This window comes from Lates calcarifer, linkage group LG15 (genome assembly GCF_001640805.2).
Source record: "Lates calcarifer isolate ASB-BC8 linkage group LG15, TLL_Latcal_v3, whole genome shotgun sequence".
Taxonomy (NCBI): domain Eukaryota; kingdom Metazoa; phylum Chordata; class Actinopteri; family Centropomidae; genus Lates; species Lates calcarifer.
In genome coordinates, this window is record NC_066847.1 from 9370847 (window position 1) to 9391440 (window position 20594).

The window sequence follows — 20594 nt, forward strand, 5'->3', positions numbered from 1 at the left end:
TGAAGACTTAGCAAACATGTTTTTCACTGAAGGTTACGGTTCAGACACTGCAGGTCCCAGAGGAGGAGGGCTGCTTTATCATGCAGCGCTGATTACTCTGGATCTTTACAAGCACCTCTAATCCTATTATTATTATTTTCTAGACACCCCTCTCTCTCTTAACACTTGCAGTGCTCGAGTGGTAATAGGTTAATAATCATGCAGTTAAAAAAGCAATCTCACTGTAAGGTCCATTTAGTAGCTGTTCAGCAAACTCATTTTGGGACCTATCAAGAAGAGCCTTTTGGGAGATTATGAGGCTCAAATTCAGGCTTCTCGTGAATTTGATTCATGTTGAAAAAAAAACTCCTTCACTCTATATATTTCTTTGCCTATTCCCTGTAACATTAAAAAATACATTAGAAAAAACATCTAACATCTATTTATCCCACTAGGGATTTGTTACAAAACAGATTCAGATTTAAATGCAAGCAAACATTTTTGGAATTAAATGCACGTCTGGTTATGTCCCAGTTGGCTTTTCCAGCATCAGATTCTCTTTAGACAATCTTCCATCTGATATGTCTGAATTGGTTTAGATGATGTTTATGATTTGTCAAATTATCTGTAAATTCCTGACAGGTTTGCAAACTTGCCTTAGTGTTTTTTTTTTCCTTGTCTGTCTCAACAGACATTTATGTGCAAAACTTTGGTCACCTCTCGGCAAATAATATATTTTGATGATATTTTTAAGTTAAAAGATGGATGTACAACCCCTGCAGCAAACAAACATTTCAAAATGAACCTTTCTTCAAATGTTAAGGCACTGTTACTTTATTTTCATGTACTCAAAAAACAGAAGAAAGAGTAACAGTGTCGGTTTTTAGTAACCTGCCCTTTGCCAACTGTTAAGCATGTGGGTGGAAATATTATTCTTCAGGGTTGTGTGGCAGCCAGTGGCACAGGAAACATTTACACACAGATAAAATATCAGCAGACTCTAGTCTCTAGTCTGCTGATATTTTATGCAGAGTCAAGACAGTGAAGCTGAAAAGTGAGAAAATCTGTGAGTAGAAACATGTTGTGTGCAAGGTAGCCTAAAAAAACCTCTGAACCTGAAGTGATCTGCAGATGGAGTAGGAGAAAATTCGTGAATAGAAAGACTGTTAGCTGCTACAAAAAGTATTTGCAAGCTGTGATATATGCTGCAGGAGGTCGTGGTGGTGTGCGTGTGTGTGTTGGGGGGGGGGGGGGGGGGGGGGTTCAAATTGATGAAATAAAAAGTGACTTAACATTTGAGGATATTTTTACTGCCTGTTTGCTGCAGGGGCTGCATTTACCTGCATTTACCTCTCTCTCACCTTGAATATCAACCAAATATGTAATTTGCCCAGGGCTGCTCAAACTTTGGCAAATAACTGTAGAGAAGTTGTTGCCTGTGTTGACATGTTGGTGTTGAACATACTTGAGCTGTGTAGTTGCACCTTAGCTTGTTAATCTGGGAGCTGTAGGATTCCTCGCCACATTTGCTGCATGATGATTGTACAAAAAGATATCTTTATATACAGTCATCGGATAGCTCTGGCTAGCCTTCACTGAAACGTTGTTTGTAACTGTCTGTAAATTAACATTATGGTAATTCAGTTTGTTATTTCACAAAATTAAATCGGGCAGCAACTAAGTCAATTCATGATGAAGGAAAATCACAGTTTAAGTAAAAGTAGCTGGGGAATTCATTCAATTTGATGTGGCTAAGATAGATTTAAATCATATACTTCTGTGTACTAAATTGTAAATGAATGTATTATATTGATTCAATTTAAATATGAATAGCACTCAGACGGATAGAAACTCGGCAAAACACAGAAAAACTTGATTCCTATATGGACTATAAATAATTAGAAAGTCAGTTGGTAGAAACTGGTTAAAATTGATAAGAAAACTAAGAAAAACTGAGAAAATACATGTTGGTAGAAACTGCAGAAAGTTATCCAAAGGCAGAATGCAGTATGTGCATTTTTTTGGTACTGTGTGGGTTCTATGGGAATGATTTTTGGGTAAAATAATCAGCCTAAAAGATAAATATGACATAAAACGAAAGCATAACAACCTCTCTATCCTCTCTATCTACAGTTTGCCATCGCCTGTAGCCACAGTAGCTACCGCACACTGCCTTTGTAGGGTGCAATATTTTAGTTGTAGAAAACATAAGAAAGGATTAACTACTATACTAATAACAAGCTAAATTGCAGTATCACAGGATTTCATCAGGCTACACAATTACACTGCCCTGCCCGAACTTTCTAACTTGAACTAGTGTATTAATATTTTGTGAACCAAAAATGATCACAGTCTACACTAGTGCTAAAAGCCTGTGTATGGCTGTGAATGAATAGAGACCAAAGACTGGGCCGGGTCATGCAAGGACACAGTACTAATTTAGCTGAGCTGAAACTGAGGGGCAGGCTCACAGGTAACCGTGAAATTTTAGTTAAGCACCGGGCAGCAAAGGCTCTGCCAGAGCCTATAAATATTTTCTACAGAACAGAGAGAAAGACGAAAAGAAGAAAGTTCACAGACACCCTGAGACTTCATTAAATCCAGCTCTTCTTTTACAGCTTGAACAGCTGATTCTTGTCTGAATGAAAAATTGGAGTCGCTCAGAGACAGCTGTGTGGGAGAGACTTCCTTGGTCCTTGTTAGGCGGCCATGAAGATATTCAGCCATGTTTGAGATGGTGCTGAAGGTCTCAGTGAAGTCATGGAGCCAAATAAGACCTGAGTTCAACAGATATCTTGAGAAAGAAGCAAGATTATATGTCAAAAACGAGATATAAAGGCTATAGGTAGAGTGTCACTGAAATGTACCATCAACACAAAACAGTGTGAATACCTGCATGTTAATTGTCCACGAACCCTTCCCTCCACTCACACAGCTGGTACAGTCAACTGTGGAAGTGCAAGATTTCATCAGTCAAGGTCAAAAACATTTTCACTGACATTTGCAATAGCATGGTTCCCATAACAACTGTTCTGATTTCGTCATTCTCCAACTGGTCCTCCAGAGTTCACAGCTGCACCCGACTCCACTGCAGAGCATAAAGAGAGCTTCATTTCATTCATCCCTCCATGAGAAGGTTTCACACAAAGCCGAGGACTCATGCCCACTAAGCAAGTTTATAATGTTTTGCACGTTGAAAATTCCACATCAACATGAATGCATTAAGTGTGTCCTGCTTAATATTCAGTACATTTCGTTATTAACATTTTAAAGAGGCCGAGAAACTAAATGTTCAACTAACCAAAAACAGCTCTTCCTCAAGAAAAAAAAGAGAGAGGTGAATGGCTCAACACTCATCTCAGCTGAACACAAACTCATGTTGCTCTTAGCCTTGTCACACTGATGATGGTATGACTGAAAAGAGATTATTCTGAGACTCCAAGAGAGAGAGAGAGAGCGAGAGAGAGAGAGAGAGAAATGCAAGATGCATCAGTCATTTTCACCCCATCTTATGGAGGATGGCTCAGTTTTATCAGCCACCATTACACAACAATATCTCAAGGCCTCTAGCACTCAAATTCTTTACTTGAGTAAAAGCACCAGTACCACAGCAAGAAAATGTTACAAGTCCATACTGATACATCTAATTGAGCTGGAGCTTATAAAACATTCTATATGTCTTGGGAAGTTTGATTTACTGTTTAACAATGCAGTATATGATTTAAAGCTTTAATCTGAAAAGGAACTAGAAGGAACATAAATGTAGTGATGTTTTCCCCGCTGAAATATAAGAACTGCTGTGCGGTAATTTGACTTCACACATCTGCAACAACAACTTAAATTACCTATATCTTAAATTTAGATTTTGAATCCTCTTTAAGACAAGGTCTCAAGTTAATAAGAACCACTTAAGGCCCTTATTATGTATTTTAATAATATGCTTAGTGGTGCAACTCCAAAGCAAATTTTCAATTAAACTGGGACAAACCTGAGGTTTTTGGGGCTATTCCCACTTTACTTGGTGGGTATTTTGCACAGACGGACTTTAAGTAGCACTGGTACATTTAACTTCACATTACTGATGTTCTCTTTCTTTGCACAGACAAGTAAATCATCAATAAACACACTGTTGTAATATCATTATTATTTGTTTCCCCACTGTGATCATGTAAACATGGCTCAATCATTCAGGTATAATTGACTCATGAATGTGAGACAGGAACAGTTTCATCACTTTATTAATGAGTTTAATTATTTATACCAACAAACAAAAACTGTCTCTCTCCCTCCATCCCTCTCTGTTCATCATCTCCTTTATCCAACCGTTCTGTTCCCAACAATGACATTTTTCCCCTCAGACAAGGGTGATAAAAGAGCAGGGTCACAGCAAATTAAAAACTGAGTGTGACAGATTGGAAGATTGAAACAAACAAACAAAAAAAAAAAACATTAAAATAGCACATATCGTCAGCTCTTCATTTAGGAAAATACAGAGAGTAATGTCTATGGTTTGCCAACACGCACACATACACACACACAAACGCACATACATTCCCTGCAGCTGTGCTCAAGAAACTCGACAAGTATCTGTGAAACACACACACGCTGTCAACAGGTCAAACCCCGTAACACTCACACAACACACAGCGAGGGAAAACAGGAGACGGTTGGACACAGGAGATGATACATGTCAATGGACAGATTCATATTTCTCCTTTTCCTCCAGACACACACAGACACACACACACACACACACACACCGGGTGATACACAGTCCCTCCCAACACCACGACCCCATAGATCCAGAGGTTTGTAACATTCCCTTCACATTGAAGTTAAATGGAAAACTGGAGTTTCACCTGTTGGCGAGCATGCGCGGCTGTGTACACACGGATTGAACAGCACACTCCAACGTCTGGATCTGAGTACAGTATCTTGGATGTGAAATCATTTTGCATGTGACATTGCTGGACTAAAATTTGGAATTAAAAAACAAACCAAAAAAACAAAAAACAAAAAAACAAATCCCTCAATTTTTACCACCCCAGTGGAAAAGAAAAGATTCCCCCACTCCCACCCTCCAAAAAAACACAATACAATAAATAAAACAGTTATGACAACATTTATGAGGGAAAAGGGAAAGTTGTGAAGAGAAAAATGGAGGGAGAGAGAATAAAAATGAAACATTTTGTTCTGTTTTTCCCCTCGTGAACCAGGGACTGAAATGAAATCGTATTTACAGACTGCGACTGAGGATAAACAGTCCGGCTGCTGCTGCGCCGGTCTACTAGAGAAAAAAAATTACAAGAACAACAATATAATAACAATAATAACAAAAATAACAAAATAAAATAAAAGGTACTTGATATTTACAGTTTAGCAGTGAAAAAAGGAGGAGGAAAGACGGAAGCAGAAGGCAGAGGGATGAGGGCAAAAAGGAATCGGGGGGGAGGCTCCAAAAGCTGTTGTGTTTCAGGGGTTTGAGCATCATTTCTGGTCAGATTATTACTGATATTAGTGGATGTAATATAGTGTGGTCAGCTTGGGCTGAACATGCACGTTTGCCTGGTGGAAGAAAGAAACTAGTCTGTGCCGACAGTGGACCGACAGTTAGGCTGCGCGAAATCATTCGTGATCAGTTCCTACCACCGTTATAGGACAAGAAGAACGTGATATGAGCGTTGCAGGCAGGCTGTTTGGGGAGGGGCGAAACGGGGTTTTGGACACATCTCTCATACACATGGCAAACAAAATTCACTCACAGAGTCATTCTCCTGCACAGACAGTAATTCTTAAACATAATCAAGCTGATATGAAACGCAACACCGTAAAAGTGACATAATTCATGAGGTGACTATTCACCCTACAGTGCTAGGCAGCTGCGTGTATGACATTTGAGACATTGAGGCTTCTGTATTAGATGCGACTGGAGCCCCACACCATCGGCTCCCTCTGTGTGAGGTTGTGTTCACAGCTGGACAGTACACATAACTCACTCCTTTTGCTTCCCCTCTTCTCCCTTTGGAGATGTGCAATACTCACTTGAGAATCAATATGAAACGCTTGGTTTCCAGCTTAACCAAAGACAACATGAGCTTATACTGAAGAAACTGAAGACATGTGCTCATATAAAGCTCCCTCTCATTCACATAAAAGGCAGTTGAGGAGCTAATATTTGAAAAGAAACTGTAAAGACAGGCTGTGGTGCCCTGCTTTGTGATAAAATTTAAAACCACCTCTTATCTAAAATGACATGGACAACTTAGCCAATATGTTCTGTGTGGGTATCAAACTGGGAGATTAAAAAAAAAAAAAAATCTTCACATTTGTTCACCACTGGGCTGGGTGAACCAACAGTACTTGAGCAGAGTTCAGAGAAGAAAGTGACAAGGAGCCACTAGTCTACACAGTGGGTCGTACAATCAAACACTATGTACAGTACAAGTGTGCCATTTTTGACCCTACTAAGGATGATTGTCAATATTAGTCAGGCCTTACACGCGGCCCTCATTCTCAACTCCATAGCCAATCAGGACCCCATTCAATGGCACCACGGCCACACATAAAATTAGCTAATGCAAATAAAAAGAACATAAAAGGGATAAAAGTCAATGCAGAAAATCCACACAACATGTACAACCCCCCTCCTCATCTCCCAAACATCCTACCCAATCATTGTAATGTTTCTTTAATCTAATAGGCCAGACAAGGGCCACCCTGGACTTAGGACTGCAGCTTATATTAAGCCCAAGCATGGCTACCTAAATGTCCTTAAAAACAACCCACATCTTCCTGAAGCGAGCAGCCACGGAAATCGCTTTCTATTTGAAATGGTTAACATTCAGGATAAATAGCAATGCTGAGTGTTTATATGGGTGTGTGTATAGTTTTCTCTCTTTTTTTTCTATTTTCAAGGGTTTGGAGCCAAGAGGAAAGTTGAGAGAGGGAGAAGAGCAGTGGAGAGAAAAGGAAAATGGGGAAGACAAAAAAGAAAGGATGACAGAGGGATGGATGCTCAGGTGCTGTTGTTGATGGATCCAGGTGCTGAGCTGGGCTGGGCGGTACTGTCTGACACACTGCCCTCTGCAGGGAGAGAGAGGGAATACAACTGTCAGCAATGAAAACAATTTCGCAGGGAGAGTTGAGTCATGTTTTTTGATAAGACAATTCAGTTGTCATTGTTTGAAAGTATCCATAATGCATACTCTATTCACATTTTCATATTCTTAACAGTGAGAAATTCAGACTGTGTGGTCTAAATGTAATCTCTGGGTTTGGATTTCAAAAATAGGTCAGGGCTACGGATCAGACTGGAGTAAAACTAAGGCTTAGGGCTATTCAGGTTAGCACCTGCAGCTGCTCTGTACATTTTCTAGGGCTCTAAAGACAGACAGCATAATAACAACTGCTAATATGAATACATAAATAAAACTCAATATGCTCTGTCAACAAAATGTCTGTCAAAGTATCCAAACATACCATGTGAGGCAGGCGATGTCTGTGCACGAGCGTGAGGAGGAATGAGTGTGGAGTTCAACTGGGGCTGGATAGACAGCTCTGAGAGAGCAGAGGAGACAAGTAGATGTTTAATTACACATGACATTATAGGTGAAACGGCTTAACAATCAACCATTAGCGTGTAAGTGAAGGTCATCAAAGGTCAAATATGAGAAATACACTGTGACAAAGAATGACAGGGAGGCAAACTGACCAACGGGACTGAAGTTGAAGAGGAGCGGCAGTTCTCGTCCACTGGGCAGACGGGTGTTGGGCTGGCGCAGCTCATCGAAGAAGGCGTGCGCACATGCCTCCAGAGGAGAGAGCCTGGTCACCGGCGTGTATTCCAGCAGTCGAGAGCAGAGGGCAATGGCCTCTGGTGGGGTACGAGGCTTAAACACCTGACGGGAGAGAGAAATATAAGAGAGTCAGTCCCACCAGGAAGTAGTGTTTATGTAAACCCAAGATCTACAAACATGAGGATTCCAAAGAAGTGTGAATAACATCTATCAAATCTACTTACATAAACCATCAAATTTTCATACAACCTATTTTTGTATTTTCCTATCTATTAAAGAGCAAAAAGGCTGCTTCAGAGTGAGTGTGCAGTTGACTGCTATCCAGCATTAATGTACTCCAGCAATGGAAACATACCTTTGTCCAAGGGTGTGCTTTGATCTGTGGGAATTTGAACTCTGTGTAGTTAGGGTTCATCTCCCGGATCTGCTCCCTTGTTGGTGTCCCCAGAACCTGACAAACAAGGGTGAAAAATTAATATTCAATCATTTTAATCACAATTATTGGTATCTCCTGAATACCTGTGCACAACAGGGGGAGGATGAGAACACAAACACTCTTTGTTATAGTGTGCTCTCTCCATTTAATAAAAAGCAGGACTTCACTTTTAAAAAAGCATGTTTTTAATCCACAGTTCTTACAAATGCACTTTGATTCTAAATCATATACCAACAGCAATATTGCATTGTTAGGCTGTCCCAAAACTAGTTTTAATTCTTTACACTATGTGGCCTGAGCCATCAGCTGGCTTCCCTCCACTCTTTGTAGCATCCTTACTGTACCTTGATGATCTCTACTAGCTGGTCCACACCACTGTCCCCAGGGAAGATGGGCTGGCCCAGCAGCAGCTCAGCCAGCACACAGCCTGCTGACCAGATGTCAATGTTGGACGTGTAGTCGGTGGCACCAAAGATGAGCTCTGGGGCACGATAGTACCGTGAGCAGATATAGGACACATTCGGTTCCCCCCGTACTAGCTGCTTAGCACTAAAAGGTGGAAGATGGGAGATGGGAGATGAGGCAGAAAAACAGACAGTTTAGGAGGGGAGTGCCAGACAACGTGAACTCTTCATTTCTCAGTGTGTTTGCTTCACAAAAACTGCAGCTTGTAAGCGACTGAGACAGGGAGGTAAGGAGGCATGTGACAGATACACAGAGGGAAAGTCAAGACCAAGAAAGAGATGGCAACACAAACAGACAGCCAACTAAACATGTACGCTGAGACACAGACAGTTACCACGATGGAAAGAATGATAGAGGCAGACAGACATGTCCAGGGGCAGTGTCTGTTACTGACCTGCCAAAGTCACAGAGTTTGAGGATGGCTGTCTCTGGGTCCACCAGGAGGTTCTGGGGCTTGATGTCTCTGTGACACACGCCCTGGGAATGGATATAAGCCAGACTGCGGAACAGCTGGTACATGTACACCTGAGGGGGGACAGAGAGTATTGGCATAATGCCCGACAGTGTTTAACAAAAGAATGATACACATATTCCAAGAAGAAAAGCAAAAAGAGAATGTGAGGACATCTAAGTTCACTACTGTCACGTCCTCTCCCTGCTCTTGTGCTTAGTCAGGTGAGTCTTGACTCAGAGGGTGTCCTATCTCAGGGGCATAGTCCAGCACCAGGGTTTAGCAAGTTAAATTGAAGACTTTTAGAGACCTTTGTAATACCACATACAATTTAATCCCCATTTTGTGATCATACCAGGCATAGTCTGAAAGTATGATAGAAAACCAGTAGGGGCAATGTGTCCTAGAATTATTAAATCTTCCAGTACAGCAGTGTATAATAATAATAATTCCTAATAAGATATGTAGCTAAATTAATGCTACCTGGATCCAGATAGGCAGCAGAAATTGTATAGATGGATTAACCAAAAAAAAAAAAAAAAAAGACTCATTCACATGTTAATGTGAGTTGTGTTAATGTAAGTTTTTGTGTAAGTTGACGCCTGTTGCTGAGGATAAGCTTACTGGCTACTGCAGCTAGCAGTAGCAACAATGTTTGCTACAGCACAGACTGAAACTCCACAAAAAGGACTGAACAGCCTCCTACACCACAATCCACCGTCACAACAATCCCACATTTAAGTTTACGGATTATAATATCTCTCAGCAGCTCACAATCACATACAATAACACTTAATAACATCACTGCCTGCAGCAGATGAGAAAAAATATTTGTTGAATTTAAGATTCTAGGACTTATAACCTAAGGCCTTTTTTGACGAATCTGAAGTTTCAAAACCTGCAGTTACCCTGTCAACAATGGATAGTAATACAACTTATTTATTTTCCAAAGGAAGGGTCACAGGAGTGTTTGTCTGAATAGATTTTTGTCAGTTCTTCATGTGCCCTAATTGGGTTTTTGGGGTTCACTGTGTAGGTGTGTGTTGAAAGAAGTATCTGTACAGTGTCTGATGCAGCCTGCAGTGGCATGTTTCTACAATAAATAAATAAATAAAATACAAGGGTGAAATATTCTCCCTGAAGACATGTAACCATCCTCATCTAACCCTTGTTTGACATTTGTGTACACATTCTAGTCTGCACCCATTTGGTGTGTCTGTGGAATGTAGACAGTAAGAGTCTTAATATGAAATCACTGTCACCATCACCATTATCATCATTATTACCCACATGATGCAGTGACAGCAGGATGGCCACAGATTACAAAATGATTAAAGACAAGATGACTGAGGGATGAGAGATGATGGTTAAAAAAGGGGCAGAGAGAGAAAGACAAGGGGAGGAGAGAGGGGTGAGGAAGAGGGAGACAATGAGAGACATGGTAAAAACATGAGACCCAGGGGGGAGGGAGATCTCAGACATGCTGTGATGGAAATGTGTCGCCGGAGGAAGGAGGGATGGCAGAGGAGAGAGAAAGAGGGAGAGATCAGTATGCATCTCAAAGCCACAGGGGAGCAGCAGGCTGAGGTAAGGAAATGGGCCATGAGACAGCTATAATGTCCCCTCTGCTGCTACACAGAGTAAACATGACAAACACACACTCCTAAAAATGAGCACCCTTTTAGACAGGGAGCCAAGTGTATTGAAAACACATTAATTCCCATGGGGCCATCTTTCCCTTTCTGCTTTCATAATCCTTAAACAGTGAGTGAGTGAGAGTGTGTGAGTGTGTGTGTGTGTGTGTGTGTGTGTGTGTGTGTGTGTGTGTGTGTGTGTGTGTGTGAGAAAAACAAACAGGAAAATACTTGGTTGTTTATTACATCCACAGGCAATTAGAGAACAAAAATTTGGTTTTAGTTTCAGTTTCTACCAAATTTCAGGAAAACACTGCACAATAACTGATGAAACTAAATTCAAGACTAAGATAAAATATTTAAATCTAACCCCTTTTATGGTTTGACACATGAAGAGATAATGATAAAGTATGGAGGTTAAAAAAGTACTAGTATTAGACCAATTAATCCAAGTGAAAATATTAGCCATATTCCACAAAGTAGCTATTCTAATTTTTTAGAATTAAATATTTACAGCAGCATACTTCAAACCTAAAAAGCAGCAAGAGCAAAGATTTCTGCCAAATACAAACAATTCTCCATCTTGTAAAGCAGCTGCCTCTTCTAACAGTTAACACTATTGGTTTGTCTTTTGTGTCTTTGCTACAAAAGCAGCACATGAAGAAGGCAGTGCTGTTTGGCAGTCCAGATCAGGTCAGGGCTTCCCCAAAAAACTAATGAATGCAGCATTTTAAGTTACAGCTGAAATGCATTTCAGATGCATTAATCCCACATCACTGCCAAAATGAACTTAGACAATGTCCACTTAATTTGCGTTCCCAGCTTAGAGATAAACAGACAGGGGTGAAAACATAACCTCTGCAGACACAATGGACTTAACGTAACAAGCAGTAGTTTGACACACCAGACAGAATTTGCTTCTAAGATGATTACTGCACTTTTCACATTTGATATATACAGAAATGAAGTATGTCATCTCCTGAATAACTGAACTTGAAATAACATTATGATGCCTATAGTGGTGGGATGAGAGCAGCTGTGTGTGTGTGTGTCTACATTTTTTTGTGTCTACCCACCTTAACATAGATGATGGGGATGGTAGTCTTGGCTTTGTTGAAGTGCCGAGCTACCCTGTACACTGTCTCAGGGACGTAGTCCAGCACCAGATTCAAATACACCTCATCTTTCTGGAAAGGAAGAACAAAAGGAAGAACGCATACTGCATAACTGCAAGTGGAAAGTGGTGTCTAATCATATCCAAATCAACAGCTTTAACTACACAAAAAAACTAAATCCAGTGCTTTGAGCAGAACAACCAAGCCTAAAAAATGCATTGGACTGGATATGGGATAAGTGAGTAAACAAAAAATAATTACTGCAGCTGTAAGCAGTGGACAATAAGAATGAAATGAAATGTGTAGCTTATACTTTTCACTTATCTTAAATGAATATCAGCTGCAAACAATGACTATACAATTACAGTTGAGCTCATTGACTTTGCAGTTACACTTTGTAAGCAATAAAATGCATCTATTGATGTGAGTATAAACACAACTGATTAGTCTGCTACTGTAAATTATATATTGCAAAAGTACAATGAAGTATGAACACAGTTTGACTCAAATACAGGGGAGGATATTCAGACTCACAGACACAAATGTAGTACTTAATTCATAAACCATAAAATCTTTTGTTATTAAATGTGACACATGAATTTCTGCTCTTTACAGAGGCAGAGGCAGAATAAACAAGTTATAGAGTGATTCTATGCCAATGAGGATACTGTGCTATGCCTGCTGTGTTGAATTTGGCAAAAAATCCTGTACATGCCCTTGTGCATAACTTACATAGAAAGATGCATCTCGATCTGAGGAATTCAGAGATACATATTTTGTTTCTAAAGTAAAAAAAAATCAGAGGGTATGGACCAAAAAGTAAACTTAGTCTTGTCAGTGTTTCACAAAGTCATCAGCTCTAGTTGCTCAGGTTCTGAGTGAGAGTATACATAAACCTTTCTTTCCATTAAAGTTTATGTGATATAGCTCATATTTCCTCAAATTCAGATATATTAAGGGCAAAAGCAAAACCACAATAATAATCTGAGAAATTCTGTGAAAGTTAAGTGTGAGTGTGAAATCATGTTACAATAAAGACTGAGATCTACTAGTCCGGAACATGTCTATGAATCATCCTTGATGCATGCACCATAAAAATGGCTGGGAGTGGAGGCAGAGTGCTCCATCTGGAAACTTGATTCCTTCTATATAAAAGTCAGTGCACACACACACACACCTTCTCCCCGCTGGAGTAGAAGAAGTAACGTAGCCTCACAATGTTGCAGTGGTCCAATTTCCTCATAATTTGCAGCTCCCTATTCTACAACGAAGAAAGGAAAAAAGGAAAGGGAAGAGAAGTGCAGAATGTGAGTTGTGCAAAAAAAATTATAACTTTCACAGCAAAATGACAAAGTTAATTCAGGACAGTTACTGAAGGTCATCATATTCGAATCCAGAGTGTGAAAGAGCAGTGCTTAAAGGGAAGAATAAAACAGAATGAACATTTGTGTCTACCAAAAGTCACCACAACCTTTTCTGCAGATGCAAACTTCCAACTTAGACAGCATTTTGCTTTACTGTAATTATCTGTCTGAGCATACCTTAAACCTCTTGTCTTGGAGAACTTTCTTAATTGCCACCATCTCCTGGCTGTCAATGAGGCGAGCCTGGTAGACCACTCCAAAGGAGCCATTTCCTATAACCTTTATGTCTGTGTAGGACACTTCCTGTGGGCGATCGGGGCCCTGGCCAGGTGTGGCTACCACTGTCGTCACTTTGCCACTGTCTCCTGTGGATGAAAGCAGAAATACGCCTTGTCAGAGAGAACCGGAAATGATCAAAAAATGTCAAGAAATTCACTGTGGCTTCAAATCTACCATTTGGAAATTACAAACATAATGTAATGAAATCAAAAACAGCATAAAAAGCACCATACTTTCCATAGAAACACAGTAACATAACTCTTTCCAGTTTAGCCTTTAAACCAGTGTCCCTAAGAGAGAGAAGCTAAACATCAATAAGCTCTCCCTTCTGCTTTGAATGGTTGTGACCTATGTGGTGGCTCCCCAGACGCACTCCACTGGCTGATAATGAGCTCTTGATACTTCCAACAACACCCTGCCAAGCTCCTCTGGGTGAAGCTACCCGAACCCCCAACCATACTGGAGACACACATATGATGCAGGTCAACTAAAGTTCGACCAGAGTTTGACCCAGATTGCTGTCTTACATTAATGAATTGTCACGATTAACAGGCGAGTGTACAACAGTATTCCAAACATATCGCTGCTATAATACAATATTTCGAATGTAATTGCCAAATAAATTAACTGATGAAATTAGTTTCAGTTTCCCTTGAAGGCAGCTTCTTTGATTTGCTCGCACCACTTCAATCTCAATTACCTCAATGTCCCCATTCCAATAATATACATAAACCCCAAGGATGAGTTGATGCAATCCCTGCGTAAAATTGAGTGAAGCATATGTTTGTATTAGCTACATATTTTATTACATTATACATTAAATTTGTTATTCTCACGTGTTTTAGATATTCTGTCATTACGGACGTTCATACAACAGTTTACATAAATTTTGAACAATGTGTTACAGGTGGACTAGGCTATGGTTGTGTTTATATTTGCCATTACACTTTCGTTAGGAGCTAAAATATAGGTACATGTAGCTTTATTATTTGTGACAGGTGACTGTGCCATATGGAAGGTTTTAGTGTGCATGGGTAACAAAGTTTAGGAACAACATGGTGCTTGTAAAATGTAGAGTTTGTGTTATAGTATGAAATGTAATTTTTGGATATGAATCACCTGCTGTGAAATTGCGAACTAAACCTTCACATAAACCCTCATTTAGTGTTTCCCTGCCACTACTTAAATTCGCAAGAAAGTTGGGTTTAATTAAATGTAACATGAGTCAAAACTAAGATGCTCTGCTGGACTAAGTGGCCTTGAAAAATGGAATACAGTAAAACCACCAATACACCCTGATCACATTATATAGGGCTAAAGGGACAAGTGAGAGCTGTAGGACTTGAATTAGAGAAGATTTTACATAAAGGAAGAAATTCAAGGTGTCACTGTCAGGCTAATGTTTGACCTTGTGGAAATCAAGCAAAGTGAGTGATGCTCAAGATCTAACAGTAACTGACAGCTCTAGTTAGGGTCAAGTAGCTGTTCAGTGTTTTCCGCACGTGCACGTGTTGGGTCAAGAATGATTTGACAAATCGGCACCAGAAGCAACGACACTGGGAGGGGAAGAAGAGCAGAGAAGAGGCCCATTGCCAAAAGGCTTGTCAGAGCCTGTGATAAAATTGCGTGGACAGTAGCACACCCAGAAGTGCTACCATTTCCTGGGCTTGCTCACTTCGCCTGTCTCAACAGGACCCCTCCTGATCTCTAGTAGGTCTCAGAGTCTCAAAATGGAGTCAGACAATGAAGCATTTAGGTCTCACCCATAAACTGACAAAAAAAAAACTGTGAACTGGCTTTATCACCTGCCATTTCTCTCTGTATGAAAACATGAGCATTTAATGATCATAAATTCTAAATTGGATTACTATCCCTGATTGATTCTCGATAACAAATGAAACCGTATACTTTTCTATTTTGGCAATTTTCCACCCAAAACTTTTTCAAGGTTTACAACAGGAGCCAATAGCATTACCACATGATCAGCCTAGTTCTGATCTCTACCCTCAAGTCAGCAGGAAATATTTAGCCTTTGAGATAAGTCATTGTGTGGTTCCTGCACATTCCTGTATTCCAACACAACAATACACTGTTCCTCTCTGCTTCCTCTGAGCATCACTTTCACACTCTTTTTAAACAAGTTAAGACAGAGGGGAGCGCATTAAATATGGAGCAGCTGTGGCATGATAGTCCCTTGAATAATGAATGCACAGATGAGCACTCTGCCCAGCTGTCAGTGAATAGCTTTGGATTCTGATACGTCAATACAAGTCTGATGACTAAGAGAAAAAGGATGCGCAAAGTGACTTTCATCACACCCACGCTTATAAGTAATTAGCTCAGAGCTTGTTTGTAAGCGTAAAACCCAAGCAGACCTTAACGTGATACAATGATCAGCAACAGCAGGATAAATTACAACTGGTATTTTCACATTAGTGATGTATGGGAATTATAACGCCGCCTTGCCTGACTCTGTATGGTGATGGATTTACACTGGGTGTGGCTTTTAATCCATTCTACATCCATCTACATAATACGTTATACTATATAATACATTTCAAATAACTCTACCAAAGGTCCATAGGTTTGCTAATCAGAAAGGTCTAAACCTCACAACATTTACAGTTCATGTTCCTGTTTGACACCACACAGACTGAAGATGGTGCTCTTGCAAAGCACTAATTCAACTTCTTTCTCTCCTGTTACCGATTGCGATACCTCAACTCAGGGTATCTACTGAGGCACAGAAGGGATCCAACATGGTTCTCTCCTGTTCCTGAATTTAAAATGTATATACCATCCTGAATAAAACTCATTGGGGTCACTTTTTCATTGAGGTAACATGAGGCAAGAGACTGCCACAGCACTGAGTCATAAATCCTATGAAAGACTGAATTTCATAATGACAGTGATGAGGAAAATGTATTTAATGTGGACTGGTCATTGGTGTTGCTGGATCAGTATCAGTGCATCAGTGCATCTCTTTAACATTTATCACACTGCTGCACTACAGGTGTGTGTGTGTGTGGGTGGGTGGGAGGATAAGGCTTTGAAGTTTAAATGGAGGCAACCTGTGATTGTAAAGGGTGTACCAGGATGTAACAACATGTAATAACCCACATGTCCAAGTAAAATGGCTTAATGCTTTTGAAATTGTTAACTAGTTGTAGGAAGATGCATATAAATATATTTAGGAGTGAGCTGGCCAACTTTCAAACCGGCATGTGTAACAGATACAAGGCCAAACTAGCGACTTTAACACTGTCTTTTGTGTGAACAAACTCTAGGACAGAAATGAATAAGGCTAAGTATTAAACATTTTTTGGGACACAATGAAATGTGTCAATGGCACAAAGTATTGAAAACTCAATAAATGAAAGCTAGTGATGAATGCTTGCACAGATTCATACCATTATCATTATTTGATCAGAGTGTTTCTGATTTTAGCCATTTTATCTCAGTTATGTTCTTGTTCTTGTAGATATTAAATGATGTTTAGAAGATATGTAGAAGATGTTTGTTTGGCTAAATGTAATCACTTTAAATCTGCCAAAGGCAACATCCTTAAAAGCTCTGATCATCCAAAATGGATAGATATTTTCTTCTTCCTCCTCTTTCAGTCACCCTGAGCTGGTCTGTTACCTTCTTCTGTCAGTGCTCCCTTATATTGTTTTCCAGTGCTGCCAGTTAGTTGTTCATACTGACATATGTTTTTGTTGAGTATAAAAGTAGTGATTTAGCTGTGGCTTGTTAATGCTAGCTGATAATCAAGAACAGTTATTCCTTCACTGCTACACTAAAACCATAGATAAAATCACTATTATACATCATTTAACAATAGTGAATAGAGGTTAATGACCATATTTGTATTGTGTGGCTGACTGTATTGGCAGAATCACAAAGAGTAGAGGTCACAGAAAGCAGCTTTCTCTGCACTACTGCATCACAGCATCCATCCATCTCTGAGCAGGCATACATCTTCCTTTTGGAAAAGCTCGGTTTTCCTGTTGCACATTAAAAATTGAGCCTGGGGTTTTTGGATTTATCTGCTCCAGAGAGCTTTGTTTTGGGTGTAAAAAATTGCCAGGTCAATTTGGACAAAAGTCCAAAAGATAGAGGTGTTTTCAGATTTAGCCAGCTTGTGTGATGTTCACACATATTCAAAAAGCTGGGACAGTGACGGCAGCTATTCACTGTAAATGAGACCTGGCTTTGCAGCCTTTGTGCCCTCTCCGATGAGACTGACAGACTCAAAAAGCACCTAGCTGCACTATAGGGAAAGTGGAGAAAGGCCCAACTTTATGTAAATATTCTCTGACGCAGTGTGAGCAACAGCCAGGCAACAGCCAATTGTGATCATCTTGATTTCAGCAGAAACACAGAGTTGTTGTATTACTCCACTATACCATGGAAATAAACATTAAACAGAATTGGGGGAAAAAAGTCAACTGTCGCAGCCTCTTGCCTCTCAATTCTCTTGACGCATCTTTGAGGAGTTACTGGGACATAAAAAAGACAGAAAACATGTGGAAACAAATCACAGACATTGTTGATACATCTGGGGGCTGCAAATTCATCAAATATCGACTGTCCAGTTGGAGCAGAATAAGTGAATTACTTGCTCAAAACAACACAGTCTGAGAACTACAGATATGTGAGAGATTCACCTGCTTGTATGTTTGCATGCACCATTATGGTCAATGTAGTCTAAAGCAGCACTTTATTTTGGGTTTCTGCAAGATCCATGCATCTCTGACACAAGAATAACGCTTTCATTGAATACAGCAGATTCTGAAGACCAATAATAACTCAATAACTCAACCACTGAAAACTCAGCCAGAAGGTCATCTTTCAATTGATGTGAATGAGTCAAATCACATGGTGAAGTGAAATCAGATTTTGTGTATATAGTCCAATATCACATAGCACATATTTGCCTGAAAGCGCTCAACAATTTGAACAGCATTACAACACTTTGACTGGCTGCTAACTAAATCACTGCAGATGATGTCAATTTTGTTCTTTGACTTCCATTCATTTTCTTTGTTAGTCATTTCACCTGTGGTAATTATCAATTCTTGGTCAAACTCAGTATCAAACAACTGCAGTTTTTTCCCCCCTGTTTTGAGAATTTTATCTGACACAAGATCTATTTCCTTTGGTCTCCAGCAGTCTGTCCTTCTGCACACCTCTGTTTAAACCTACAGATCTTCAGCCAACTGCTACTGCTGCATAGCTACATGACCCCTGAGCATTCTGCAAGTTCTTGTCATCACACCAACAAAACCAACTGGAGGGACTTTGCTGTTGGGAAACCTGGCTTTCCAGTACAGGCGTCAAAATGGCCATGAAAGTGAGCATGTTCAACCATCTATGTAAATGTGGACACCTACTTAAAGGCATAATGGCTTCCTCTAAGATATGGTATACTGTAAAACTTGTCTTCCACCTGAGGGTGCTCACACATTTGCAAAGGCAATATGCCAAACACAGGGTTGCCAAACTGTTTCTACTATACTAGAGTATTCTCATTTTCCTGATTTAAAAGATACCCTGGAATTGATGTATGCTGTCTGAAACTATACATAAATGTTGTTACGTATGCATAAATGTAGGCATCTAGACGAGCAGTTAAATAACATAAAAGTGAGGTCAACATTTACTGGTTAATAGGCAGCTAGAACTTAGCAATTTGGAAAATCCTCACTGAGAATAAATTTCAAAATCCATGTATTCGGACTAGCACACCTTGTATTTACGTTGCCCTACTCTGGCAAAAAAAAAAAAAAAACTATCTGCAAGATGAGACTGGACCCAGGACGACGCCTAAAAACTTAAACCTGATCATTTTCAGCTTACTCTTAACAAACATTAGCAAGCTAGTTAGCCTCTGATATTAATGACGAATATATAGGAGCGTCGGCTAACACCAACTCTATTCTTGAGTTACAGTGTAATAATATTAGTTAGCTAATGTTGCTGAAAAAATGTCATAACTTTATTAACCGTCGAAATACCAACGGCTCAGTTCTAGGCTTGTCAGCAGCAGCTAACTACAGCGTTAGCTATGCGATAAAAGCCCTTGATCGCACTGGTTCCTTAATGAAAAACACAGCTAACGTTAGCCGGTCAGCTAACTTAAGTTAGCTAACCAGCTAAGGTTAGCTCCGCGACAATGATCGACATTCAACACACTCCGACACATTTAAAAAAAATAACGCATAACCCGAGCAATTGGAACAACATGTTAAGTGGGGTTATGGTAGAAATGTAATTTAATACTCACTAGGCAGTTTCAAATTCCCAAAGCTCGTCGAGCTGCTTCCACTGGCTTGTGAAGCCCCAGTTTTTCCTGTCGAGCTTCCACCGGCTACTGCTGATCCGGCACCGGCTGCAGCGGATCCGGGAGCTCCGGGAGGCTCAGCGAATGAGCTGGTCCTGGCCCGCCCGCTGCCGCTCATATTTGTTCGAACTAAAGCCGGGGCAAGGTTGAGCGTTGTTAGCAGTCAGACCGGCACAGACTTAAGCTATCTATATGTATTTTAATATTCGATATAAATAAAAACTACACTTACAACGTTCTGTACAGGCTGCCCGTCTCCCCCTTTCTTCCTCTGTAGAACGATGATGGTGGGGGGACTGGGGAGTTGACGCACAACGACGCAAAGCTTGCAAGGGTTGATGGGAAACTGAGTTGTGAGAGCTTCGAGTCCTCATTACAGTATTGACAAAAATTCACTCAGTTACCAGTTTATTAGGAGAACACAGATAAAACTAATGTCCTCTGCGGTGAATCCTCAGTCATGAAAATTAAAATGTTGAGTTTTTATTGAAAGGTGTTGATTCAACTTTATGGTCATTCTGGAAGACATATTTTATGGTGCTTTTGAGTTGCATTGCTTCATTTAGAAAGGTCTTTATTTTATTTCGCTTATCCTCACTGATTTAAATGGGGTGTATAAAATAAAAGGAATAACATGTCAGTTTGACACAGTTATTGCAGAACTGTTGTTTTAAACTACAAATTGTACTTAATAAACTGCCAACTGAGTGTATGATTGAATTTTATGCTGTT

At 40.0% G+C, this 20594-nt stretch overlaps 1 protein-coding gene across 2 annotated transcripts; it reads right to left on the reverse strand.

Annotated features, from left to right (window-relative positions):
* Positions 1-4200: 4200 nt before the first annotated feature.
* gsk3ab (glycogen synthase kinase 3 alpha b) lies at positions 4201-20197 on the reverse strand. 2 transcript variants are annotated; one of them, XM_018672351.1, is made up of 11 exons: positions 20095-20197; positions 19806-19991; positions 13418-13605; positions 13054-13137; positions 11838-11948; positions 9071-9201; positions 8556-8760; positions 8131-8226; positions 7691-7877; positions 7459-7536; positions 4201-7062 (listed from the first exon to the last, which is right to left on the reverse strand). In XM_018672351.1, the coding sequence occupies exons 2-11, from the start codon at positions 19978-19980 to the stop codon at positions 6995-6997; spliced, it is 1323 nt and encodes a 440-aa protein (XP_018527867.1). In that variant the 5' UTR covers positions 19981-19991; positions 20095-20197; the 3' UTR covers positions 4201-6994. The 2 variants fall into 2 exon arrangements, with proteins under 2 accessions (XP_018527867.1, XP_050932329.1); XM_051076372.1 differs by having other exon boundaries at positions 19806-20173.
* Between the last annotated feature and the right edge of the window lie 397 nt (positions 20198-20594).

Coding starts and splice junctions, on each gene's coding strand:
- gsk3ab (XM_018672351.1), bottom strand. CDS start 19,980: ATGAGCGGCAGCGGGCGGGCCAGGACCAGCTCATTCGCTGAGCCTCCC. Junction 13,606..19,805: donor TGGGAATTTGAAACTGCCTA/GTGAGTATTAAA, acceptor TTTCATCCACAG/GAGACAGTGGCAAAGTGACG. Junction 7,878..8,130: donor AAGCACACCCTTGGACAAAG/GTATGTTTCCAT, acceptor CTCTCCCGTCAG/GTGTTTAAGCCTCGTACCCC.